We start from the raw sequence: 12,511 nt of genomic DNA on the forward strand, positions 1-12,511 counted from the left end.
AGCTAAATAGCTCAGTGGGTCTTACCTGGTAAAATAAAAAAAAATAGTTTAGAATAGTTTTTAGAATGACAACGTGCTGTCTATAATCAGTTCAAGCATGCTTGTCGTGATGCTGTCGGCAACATTGAATGGATACTCATAGCTTGACTGTTTTATAAATTATTAATCTTTCTGAAAGAATACCTTTGTAAATGAATAACATGAGTAAAATTACCATTCCATATTTGAATTTGTGGAGGATCTGAAGGCAACCACATCACAAGACCGCATAAAACAGCCGGACGCTTGCTGATCTCTGCATGAACCACCAACCCGACGGCTGAGTCGTTTCATCAAAGAAGTGCATCGCCACAGGGCCCAGCTTTCCCCCGCTAGCGTGGAGCTGTCGGTGTGAGATAGTATGTTTGACCTCAAAGAATTTGTAACCCAGCTTTCAGAATACTTTGTATTTTTTTAACCTTCCAGGCTAAAATCATGGTTCATGGTTTGGGTTCTGATCCTGACCCGCCGGGGACATAATTAGTTCGGCTAAAGAGGGAGGTTAACATAAACCACCATCGGTGGTGGGGTTCGAATAATAATAATACTTTAATTTTATAAAGCATCATTCATCCTAATAGCATCCCTTAACGATGTACAATAGGGGCGCTGCGGTGACGAGGTGTTAACTACCTCGCCTGGTATGCAGGAGGTCGTGGGTTCGATCCTGACCATGAGGCCTGTATATTTGGAGTTTGCATGTTCTCCCCATGGTCGTGTTTATTTTTCTTTAGGTCCTCTGGTTTTTCCCTCCACATTGAGAAACATGCGTTTAGAGTATTTGATATGAATTTCCACGTAAGCCACTTCATTGGGCTATCATTTGAGGCCAGGTCACTTAAGAAAAAGAGCTATATAGCTCAGTAGGCCTTACCTGGTAAAATAAATAAAAAAGTCGTTTCAGTCGTTTTAATATAAGGACCAAATCCCATATATACAGCCACTACCAAGAAAATTAAAACACGACTCGCGAGCAAAACAAAAATAAGAAATGACACCAAAACAAATAACAAAAGAAGGCTATCACATCATGTAAAGAGAAGAGTATTCTACCCCGGGTTCACAATTATAAGTGGGAGGGAGGGGGGGGTCCATAGACTATCTCACACTGGGGTGCTGGTGATATGAGTAGGTGGTTCGTTCACCGCAAGTGTCCGCGCTCTGAATGTAAAGGTCACACTCACACACACTGTCCGCAGGGTAATGTTTTAGTGCCCCCACCTGTTGTCTGTGCTGCTTCGTCGGCGTCAGGAGGGTTACGAGGTAGGGGCTCTCATGCCTCTGGCGTTGGGGGATTTTTTCAGCCTGCAGTGGACATTGACAGTGAGGTCACGGGGGTTGGGGGTGATTTGTCCTTGCTGGTGGTCAAAAAACACATTGAGTCATTTTAGGCATGGTGAGGGCTGCTGGTGTGTCCATTATGGCTGTGATCTGTCTTCCTAACCTTTCTGTCTATATAGTAATTATAATTATACATTATCTGACTCCTGTATCTGATTGCATTAGTTTAATGATGTGCTTATTTGGTATAGTTATGACTGGACGGCTTATTATTTATTGCCATGAAAGACCGTCATTTTTACGGAGTGCGCTGAGATTTCTTCAATTTGGATCATGAGCCAGACCCACGTGCTCAACCCACATGGCATTAGCCCCTCTTCTAAAAATAAGATCCGATCAGGCTGGGTGCCAACACGTTATGCTCACCTTTACCCTACAGCACCACATTCAAACACCTCTTCCTTGGAGCACTGCGATCAGTCCGAAGCCATTATTGGTCGTGTCATTTATTCGTCCATAGGAATTCTGTGCGAGGACATTTTTTAACCTCATTATAGGGCGACCCGGCCTCGGGCATCTGGGAAACTAATTTCACGTCTCATTCCTTAGAGACCAGACTTACCTGCTGCACTGAGCAATTCATTCTATGTACGAATAAATTAGAAGAGATACACTTTTTCCTCCGTTCTCGGATAGCCTCTGGAACATTCTCATCTATGAATCTGCGATTAAAATTCCACATTTCTATGGCAGGGACCAGTCTTTAAATAGAACAATTTGTGTTATACCTTTCAAAATGTGGTAGCTATTTTACCCACCCAGCAGGGATGGTGGTGGTGTGAATCGTGTCTTGGCCAGGATTTGAACCTGCAGCCTTCATTGTATGCGTTCAGCACTCTTGACCACAGTCCATATCAGTGGCACACACAGAAATCACGATGTGAATCACAGAGCACGGTCACAGCTACTGATGGTACGTAAGGATGCGCATTTCTTCGAAGTGACAGGCCCTTTGCAAGGGGCCACTGGACATTCGTAGCATCCAAGCACCATTTGATCTCTGCTGCTTGTGAGCGCTGGGCACAGGAGGCTGCCGGATTATGTGCAGGAACGAAGCGACTGTTGTTCGAGTTGGTCTGGCAGATGTGGAGTTCAGTCCGACCACACGGGTCCATGCGAAGGCTGAAGAGGCCTCTGTGTTTCTGCTTTCTGCCGGGCTCCATTCGTCAGAGCCACGGAAGCTTTTATCGCTGCCTTAATTAAATGCAGATCCGAGGCATTAAGCGGTGTGTCCTGTGACTTTAAAGAGCTCACCTAACTGCGTTTCCATTCATATCCATTTATGGCCACAGGACCCTTGCCAGTGGCATCTTCGTGATAAATAAACGAGGTTTTTGTTGCACGCTGAGGCTAATACGAGCAACACAGAACTTGTGAGAAAACGTCTTGATGAAATTTCCACTTTTCTCCCGACATCTGGCTTAGTTTTGGATTGCATTGTTCCCCCCCCCCTCCCCCTGGCTTCACAGAAAGGCCTTTGACAAGTGTAATGTTCTGTTTAGATCGTGTAAAAAAAATGAACGCTTCCTCGCCAAAACAAAACGCTTTAGGAGTTGAAAGTCGTTGCATGGTGATGTGTAGCGGCTTCACTGCCGACAGAAAAAAAAATCCCCTTCGTCACGATACAGCCCAAAAGCATCACAAGAAGCACAGCGCGGCCGTGTTTATATAAAAGGGGTTTTGGGAGATTTTGCACAGGGCAGCGGCAGTGAGTGGCACATAGACAGCTCCGTGTTGGACACGAGCTCTTAATGCGGTGGGCTGCCACAATGCGCATTGTCCCACCGCCACTCGGCCAGCCTCCACGTAGCCCCAGCGCTGCTCACGTGGCTGGCCTCCGGCGGAGAGGTGGACGGAGCTGCTGGGGCTATGTTTAGAAACAAAACTTGCTCTCGGAGTTGCGGGCATATTTCCCGCCAGTGCCAATTTCAACTTTTCCATGATTGGCTGGTTTAGCGCAGAGTGCTTTTTTTTTGCTTTAGGGATATAGGAGGTAGCCTGAATTACTCGGAGGGGGAGGGCTGGGGAGTGGAGTGGAGTGGAGAGAGAGTGGTGGGAGTGTGCACTGCCCGAACGGTCACCAGCTGCAGGCGCACGACGCATGGCGCTCCGGCTCCGGGATACGAGAGCAGTTTTCCCTCCGCCGTCCGTACGAGATGCCGCTTAGGTGATGTCATTTCCTGTTGTTGAAGTCTTAAGTAAAACGAAGAGAACAATCTCGGCTGAAACTTTCCTCTGAAAAGGAGCTGACGGTGTGCTCAATGAGTTGGGTTCCACACGTGAGAAAAATCTGCGACCGTTGAGGAGGCGACAACATGAAAGCACGCCTCCTGATTTTTGGACTCACGCCTTGAGCTACCATGGCTGAGAAGCAGGATTTTGAGATCCCCAAAGTGACATCCATCAACCTGGTGACTGGATTCTTTCAGTTCCTGCGCGGTAAGTACCAGACTCGGTGCCACTGACCTTGTCCGTGGCACCGCTGGAGGGACACGTGACTTGTTTATTTTGGAGCCAGCCTTCATGGCGTGCCGGTGACCCACAGCTCCAAGAGGCACTGCCAATGGCTTTAGTGCTTACTGTCATGTATTTATAGCATGAACTTCATGACAACGTATGTAATGTGCACGAGCTTACAACTTTCCACTGTGTCCTTCACCGGTTCCTAACTTTGCCTGTGCAGGTTTTATCTAACCAGAGGAAATTGAGCTGTCAAAGGCTTAATTGATTCCAACCATCTGCTCAGCACGCATGCTCGTAGGGAACAGTACACACCACTGATTCACACATTTTCTCTCAGTTGTCTCGCCATATACCTGCCACAAATATGCCCGTGTACTTATGGCTTTTCTCTGTTGTACGCCGTGGAATTTATGCCGTGGTTATAGATGCCTGCGTATGTAATTATTTTCAGTCTTGCACACTGTGGAATGTTTTGGTGTTACATGTTTTTGCCATAACCAAATGGCCAGAACGCAAGGTGCTGGCGATTTCACTCAATCTTGCCGATGCTCTCGCCAAAAATCAGACGAAAATAAAACATTTGTCAAAAAAACATTCCGGCCATAGATGTTTCCTGGAATCCTGGATTAACCCTTTTAAAAAAAGGAGGAGATGCCCAGGTGGCTCCGAGTTCAGAGCGTTGAGCTGACACCGCAGAGATGCTGGGTTTGAATCCAGACACCCGCCTGTGATTAAACTGGGTTCTCAAGTGTAGTGAGTTGGATGGATTTAGACTGGTCACCAATCACTGCACACACACACACACAAAAAGCCCCAACACATTGCATTTGTTTCTTTGCTTGGTTAAATCCCAGCTTTGATTGTTACTGAAAAATATATTGGTTTGTTTAACACGTATTGGTTTGACTGTCACGTGACGGACATTACTCTCAATGGCCGAGCGAGTGAGAAAGTGCTGCCGCCCAACGTGTGGACCAGAGTTCAGAGGTAGTTCCTTGGAATCTGCTTCCGTGGGCCATTCTCTGACATGAAGGGTTGCATCGCTGTGGGTGGCTTGTTTGTTTCAGGACATGATGCTGAATGCACAATCAGGATATATTTTGTTTATAAAAAAAACAGAAAAAGTTGACCAAGGCTGGCCAAAACTGCCACGCATGCACAAGATTGCTGCCCAATACGAGTATCCGCATGCTAAAATGTGTTTGCATTGAAATACTGATGAAATTAGATTTCGTGACCTTTGTGATGCGGTGCTTAAAGTTAACTTACTCACAGGCATCAGTGAAAATGTGTGCACATGCTGCATTTCTTCTTCAGAACACTGCATCTTAACAGGGGAATTTGTGTTTATTTTCTTCAGATGAACAAGAAGCGGTACAGAAGAGGACATTCACAAAATGGATCAACTCTCATCTGGCTCTGGTGAGGTGTGCACCGCTGTTGGCTATAAATTCCACTCTGTCTAGCGGAGATTTTCTCCTTGCCAGGAGTTGTGATTTTGCGTCGCTGAATTGGTACATTCAGTTAAGTTGAGAAACTGCCGATCTTGTGAACTTTACATGGTAATTTACTTGTACAGTATTCCCTTTCTATAAATCGATACAACAGATAATCGCCAGGCTTTGCGGTAGTTTCATTTCAATCGCTTGAAAAGTAAGTCATTCGAAATCTCAGCTTCATCCGTGGAGAACGTAGCTTGAACGCGGTCGGCGGGCTATGCCGTGTGGAATGCAGCTGCAATGAGCGAGTGAATGAGTAAGCGAGTGGGGAGCATGCCGCGGTGGTGGTGGGAGCCGTCTGGGCTGTGGTTCGGTTGGCCAGTGCACCCATCCACTGCTCTTGTTTTGGCAGTCGCTTGGAGACCATGTCAAACACAACGCGGAGTCTTGCAGCACCAGGCCCAAGCCAAGCCCAACACTTTTGTTTTACCGCAGTGGGGGGTAGGGAGCGTTTGTCGAGCAGTTTTTTAGCGGCAAAGTACGGTGTGAAAAGCAAAAGTAGCTTTGCTTACTTGGGTTGTCGATAACAACAAAAAAAATGTGTACAAATATACTATGAAGGTAGCATTGTGGATTTTGCTCTGTTGATATAGGCTGCAATTTGTAACGTGCGTCTGAAACGTTCTTTAGCTCCATTGATCCCTGGGTCTCGAGAGCCGTCGGCGCACTTTGTATTTACTGAATTGGAAAGATATGGTTGGCCGGATACTTCTTGACTTGTGTTTAAGCATTTGAAATAGATATTAATACATGACATTTAAGGAATTTGTCCCTACAAAAAACACAAACATTGCCATTTTCTAAGTTATGCATTTAAATAAGATGCAAACGAAGTATGTGGTGTGTATGGTACTGTCAACTTAACACCATTGGCTTAAGCCCCACACTGAAAGGGCCAATGCACAACATTTAAATCGTTTGTGATAGGCTTTTTAAAGTGCTACACCATTGACAAAAAGAGCATTGTGTACATTTTGGAAAGCATGTTCAGTGTGTGCGTCTACGTGCATTAATTGTGACGTAGAGGTTAGCGTACCACGCTATGAACCCAGACGCCCAAGTTTGATACCCACTCATTATCACTATTGGTGACAAATTTCTGATCTGGTCCTGGGTCTTCGCTTAATAGACTCAGCCTTAAATAAGTACCTGGAGTGTAAACATGAGCACTCGGGGACAAAAGCAGCCGGACACTGTGTGCTTGTTAACAACACTTGCCCCGACAATTTTCTAAAGGCCATTCGGGGGATCTTTGTCTTTGTTTGTTCAGCACAAGCCCCCGCTGGTGGTCGATGACCTCTTCAAGGATCTCAGGGATGGCGTGAGGCTCATCGCTCTGCTGGAGGTGCTGACTGGAGAGCGCCTGGTAAAACATCTCACTCTTCTCTCTCCTCTCTCACGTGGCTTCATTCCTGAGCTGCTCAACAAATAAACGAATAGCCGCACATTGAAGGCTGCTCTTCTCACGGAGCCCGTTGTTCTCGTGATTTTGTGACAAAAGTGAATAAATAATCATTTGTTGCTCAAACGTGCGTGTATAATGTCCCTACCGAGCACATGGCAACACATTAAATGGCAGCGATTGTATTTTTCCTCCGCGTACGCCTGATTATTTTACGTGGCCTAAAGCCAGGATTTGCTTTGTCTCGGCCGTTGCCTTTGCAGCCTTACGAGCAGGGACGGCAGCTAAAACGCATCCACGCCCTGAGCAACATCGGCACCGCCCTGAAGTTCATGGAGGCGCGGCGGGTGAGTCTCATCCAACCATCGGGGGTCTCGCGGGGCCCCCCACCCCCCCCACCATCACAGTGGGGATTGTTCGCAAGGCTCCTGGCGTCGCGTGAAAGCAGTGGCCTCTTGTGTTGTTGGTGCAATGCTATTAATCTGGAGCGCACCAAAGACCAAATCCAACAGTAGGAGAAAGTTAAATCGTCCAACTTTAAAATATGCTCTCATGTAGAACCCGCTTCATGTGCATTAATTGGAAAATGTACAAGTCGACATATAATATACAGGACATTTACGCGATTGTCCGTTGCGCCGCCACACGTATCCCACGTGCTTTGTTTAAAGTGAACTAGGTTAACGCGAATGTGTAGCTCTGGACAGCAGTATAGTATCCCAGACATGTGGGACGTTGCCCTTTGCGATAATTGCAGTTCTAAAGTGTTGTTGTCGTGTCCCCCGTTCGCCGCTCCCCGCTGCAGACACGGCACGGCGACTCTCCGGTACAGTACTCGGAGGTCACCGTTGTGTGTCGTTGCGTTGTCCCCGAGATAGACGCCATTGTGTTTTTGGGGGATTCGCGTGCGCCGCATCGTTCCACGCTGTGTCCGTGCCACATCCAGGCGTTTTCCCATCGCAGTGGCTGGGTCAAATGCAGTGCCAAAGTCAGCAGCCGCACTGTTGCCCATTGTCAGTAGAAAATCAGGTGGAGCAGATTGTCGGTGTCCATAACCTAACTGCAAAGCTCCAACATACAGAAGCAGTTTGTGAGGCCGTGGTTAGAGTACTGCGTGGTGGAGTGAGGCATCGCAATGTGTGCAGGTAAATTTGTAAAGTTTACATTTTGCCGACAACAAAAGTGTCCTGAATGCACCCGATCTCGATAAATATCAGAGGCTAAGCAGGATTTGAATCTGGTTAGCATTGGGATGGGAAGCTGCCTAGGATGAATCTAGTTTTGGCTGTGAGGTAGCCAAAAGATGTCAATATAGCGATGTATTCCTGAAACTATTTGCGTGTAACCTTTGACTGTTACCCCCTGTGTTTGGGTTTTATCCAAATACTCGAAATCATTCCCGCATGCCAAACACCAAATCATGGATTTTTTGCCAAACATCCCAATGTAGGAAGCTACTAAAATAAACACGAGACACTCGGGGAGAGTAAACAAGGACAAAACTGTGAATATGACTCGTAGTGCAGTGACATTTGAAGATAAGATCGCAAGGTGGAGATATCAGCAGTGTTTTTCATTTGCCACCGACAGTTACCATGCTGCACAATTACGTTGTCTGTCACCATTCGAGAGCTCCACATTCTGCGGTGTGCCTCGTTCGATAGCATGGGAGTGCAGCTGCTAACTTTACTCTTTGACAGCACGTCATGGGCAAGGAAATCCTCCGATTGTCTTTTTTTGTGGAATCATCATTTCACCCTGACGCCGTATTTTTCCACTGAGCACCATTGTGTTTTTCTCTCATAAATGTGCTTAAGAATGAGGTTATGAGTGGCAAAAAAAAATCATCATGCTCATCAGGAGGCTTGCTTTTCAAAAAGAGCTACCAACATTCACTTTTGGCTGTGCTTTGAGAAATCAGTTTATTTAGAACTGTAATAAAATACACCATAACATATGAAATTTTGTTTTTCCTTCAGATCAAGCTTGTGAACATAAATGCCCCATACATTGCCGATGGAAAGCCGTCCATCGTGCTGGGTTTGATATGGACCATCATCCTCTACTTCCAGGTTCGTTCACGAGCACCACTGCAAGTCGCTCAGTGATGGTTTGAGTGGTTTCCCAGCAATGTTCTTCACAGAAAACCGCTTCTCTTGCTTGGATTTTTCAACAAATTTCTTTCAAAGCGCCAAACTGCCAAGTTCATGCGCAAACAACCACCGTGTCTCAAATGTGTAGACCATGTGCTTCGTTATACAATCGAATGTATATATAATGCTTGTTACTCTCTTGCCGTTCTCTTTGTGTGAGATAACCCGCAATGTAATCTGTGGCAGACCCATTTTACACTCAACTCTTGCTTGTGCTGTTGCTGAAACAAGGGGAGCGGACCGTTTGGTAGTGCATTTGTAACTTTTTGCAGAGGCTCGTGGTTCGAATCCAGCTGCCGCCCTGGTTATTGCTCCGGGTGTATCAACCATAAAATACGCACCGTCTGCTTCACAAGTGGACATTAAACATTACAGGACATCATTCGGCAGAGTATGCCATTGTGTGCTGGTATTTTGGTCCATATTTTCCGAAATATCAAATTCACCTGCAAATTACTCAATTGGGAATTTACGTAACAATTAGCGCCCCCTACTGCAGAAACTTGGCAGGAACTTTCTGAAAAAGAGTCATGAGCCTCAGTGAGCTTTTCCTGGATAAAACAATCATGGTATTAATACATTTCGATGGCCGCACATTAACACAAACTTGTCACTGCAAGGCTCTTGTGGTTGAATTAAATATTCCCCACTTGTACCCGATTAGTGTAGCAAGGATGCTTGCAGTGATGGATAACAAACGTTTACGCGCCGTTTCGAAGTGGTAGAACCTCACGTGGTAGCAGGCCGTATAAAATTAAATCGCAGGTCATATGAAATGAAGTCGCAGGCCATAGCTTCTCCACGCCCTGCTGAAGCAGCTGGACAATATCGTCGTCGGAAGCGCGTATGATGCCCGCTTGCTGTTCCCCCAATGTGCGGACGCGTGTGTGAGCAGATCGAAGAGGCGACAAACAACCTGCTGCCCATCTCGCCGTGGAGCAGCGAAACGTCGCTGAGCAGCATGGAGGGGTCCTCCACCGGCAGCCCGCAGCGCAAGCGCCGCCAAACTCCCATGCGTAGCACCGCCAAGAAAGCGCTGCTCAAGTGGGTGCAGCTGGTCGTTCCCAGGTGAGAGAGCAAAGGCCCTGCGGACTGTGGGCTTCGGTGAGCCGTGGAGACCATATTGGAACGGATGTTTTGGAATTGGGCCATCTGTCGAGATGGGAGATGGTGGAGAGGAAGTTTGCGAGCCTCTGGAGAGATGTGCTGAAGGCGAGAGAGATTAAGTATGTAAGAATCAGAGATGCATGTCTTTATGTTTGTATGTATGTATATTGAACTTCTTTCGCACCGTACATAGCCAACCGTGCTTATCAGAGGTGCGGGGGAAAGACAACAAACTAAACACAAGGAAGGACAACAAACGAATATAACTGAGCCGCGTCGGCGATTGAATACAAACCCGGACACAGGTGTTGTTAATCCTGTGAAGAAAGACATTGAAATTACTGAATGTTCATGTGAATCAAAATAATGTACTGATTGTCTAAGTATAGCTCGTTTGTCATTCCACTGCTGGATGAGGGCCTCCCCACGCCGGTATGGGTTGTGGGGGTCATTTTGCCATAGTTCACCACGGTGGTAACTGCGGGTTGGTGAAGGCGGTGAGCGTAGACGTGGAAGCAGAGACGTGGAGTACTGAAATGGTATTGTATTTTTTAAACATTAATATTTTACGAGAATAATTTTCGGTTTTTTTTTTGCCATGTTTGATTTTACAAACGGCTCAATGAAATGCAATACAACCGTTAATATCCTTATATAATTTACTAGCAAAAAATGTATTTCACCCGAACAACAGCTGCATGTTTTTAAAAATAGACTCGATTGAAACGTGTTAGTTATAAAAAATTCTATTCGATTGCGGAGGCTGTTACTGGCCCTATTACAGTCAAGAGCCCGGCTGTTGCAACGACTGTGCTGCCATGGGGGCACTCGAGAAGACGCGTTGGGCATCAATCACGTGACTTGTAAAACAGCCGCCACTGCAACCGTGGGCTCGGCGGGAGGCAGAGCGCCGGGAGACGTGAAGGCAGCCGCCTCGGCATGCAAGAGGAGTGAGGGACAGTGCGCGTGGGCGTGCGTGCACCACTGCAATGCTCCTCCTGGGAGTCTGGGAGACACTCGGAGACTGCGAGCGTAGGGAGACGCTGAGAGTGTTGCAGGAGAGAGCGCGGCGCGAGTGCCAGTGCAGATGGCAGGGGCAGCGCTTGCCTGCCGTGGCTGCCCATCTCCCGCGCGCTGTCCTGCCGCACTGCCGCTTATAGACAGTGCACGCGTGAAAAACCCCATCCATACATTCGGTAGCGTGGGCTGCTTGATGGGTGCGTGGGGAATGGAAGTGGGAGATTGTGTTGCGGGGCATTTGGCGCAGAGGCTTAAGCGCGCGACTCGTCCCTGGCAGCAGACGCTCATGGAGCGAGTGCGAGTCTTGTTTTGAGTTTGCTGCGTGACTGACGATGGGCTGTCATCCTCACCTGGCTCCCCCTTCCCCTGTCACCGGCCCGTCACCTCTACTCTGCATCGCTGCCCTTCGTTGGCTCCTTTCGTCTGGAAAGTCGAGTGGGGGGCACCGAGATTCGCGACTTCGGTGCCAGCTGGCGCACGGGCATCGCCTTCCACATGATGATTCGCGCCATTCAGCCAGAGCTGGTGAACCTCGAGAAAGTCACGCAGAGGTCCAACCACGACAATCTCGAGGAGGCCTTCATCGTTGCTGAGGAAAAGCTTGGGATTCCTCGCCTGCTGGATCCCATAGGTGATGTCCTGGTTGCGGCACCGCCGCCACCTATATATTAATACTGTAATACACTATACATAGTTAACTTAATAATTAATTTAGTCATGCCTAGGTTTATGAATTGCCACCTTTACCAAATATATACTCCCACTGTTAGTACGGTTGGCTACGCACAGTGCGAAAGAAATTCAACATACTCACATACATCTTGAGATGCAGTCACATTTAAACACCGCCATATAAATGTAAGTATTGATGAAGAGATCTGTGTTGACGTGAACGTAGCTGGTGCTCTTCTCTGTTGACGGATTTGAGCCATTGGTGGAAATTATACAGAAACCAGTCTTTCCATGGAAAAGACAAATCATTGCTAAATAACAAAACGACAAACATCTGGCATCATTCGGCACCTTCTACTGGTTCCTTGGGCAGTCGCTGCCGTTTGTGTGCGAGTGATGCACGCGCGCAACCTCCCCGTCCGTCTGCCCCGCCGCGGTAGACGTGGACGTGGACAAGCCGGACGAGAAGATCATCATGACGTACGTGGCACAGTTCCTCAAGCACTACCCCAACGCGGCCGAGTCTGAGGGGAACTTCCTCGGCGATGAGGTACAGCACAGAGCCCCACCCCCCACGTCCCCCACGTCCCCCATGTCCCCCATGTCCCCCGACCTCCGTTGTCCCCGAGTGAAGTGTGTTCATCTCACCATCCTCCATTGCCTATCGAGTGTCCCGCAGCTCACTGTCAAACCTTTCTCTTTTTTTTTGCGTGTTGTCTACAACGTGCTCGCTCTTCGTGTTGCATTCGAGATGCTGTTCCTCCGAGTTGTCGTCGTGATGGGTAATACGGCAACATTGTGTACCACTCTTGTCA

The 12,511-nt window shown here is 47.6% G+C and overlaps 1 protein-coding gene across 10 annotated transcripts in view; it reads left to right on the top strand.

Moving 5' to 3' along the window:
• The window catches only part of SYNE1 (spectrin repeat containing nuclear envelope protein 1), a 152,862-nt gene that overhangs the window by 15,352 nt on the left and 124,999 nt on the right, over positions 1–12,511 (top strand). For 9 of the 10 annotated variants that reach the window (XM_078858176.1, XM_078858175.1, XM_078858167.1 and 6 more), the window contains exons 3-10: positions 5,204–5,265; positions 6,613–6,708; positions 7,008–7,091; positions 7,550–7,570; positions 8,724–8,816; positions 9,793–9,965; positions 11,456–11,655; positions 12,137–12,246. In XM_078858176.1, the coding sequence (XP_078714302.1) occupies positions 5,204–5,265; positions 6,613–6,708; positions 7,008–7,091; positions 7,550–7,570; positions 8,724–8,816; positions 9,793–9,965; positions 11,456–11,655; positions 12,137–12,246 (839 nt within the window). The remainder of the gene's footprint in view (positions 1–5,203; positions 5,266–6,612; positions 6,709–7,007; positions 7,092–7,549; positions 7,571–8,723; positions 8,817–9,792; positions 9,966–11,455; positions 11,656–12,136; positions 12,247–12,511) is intronic. The other variant, XM_078858172.1, reaches the window with a different exon arrangement.

The sequence above is a fragment of the Lampetra fluviatilis genome, chromosome 7 (assembly GCF_964198595.1).
Source record: "Lampetra fluviatilis chromosome 7, kcLamFluv1.1, whole genome shotgun sequence".
In the NCBI taxonomy this organism is placed as follows: domain Eukaryota; kingdom Metazoa; phylum Chordata; class Hyperoartia; order Petromyzontiformes; family Petromyzontidae; genus Lampetra; species Lampetra fluviatilis.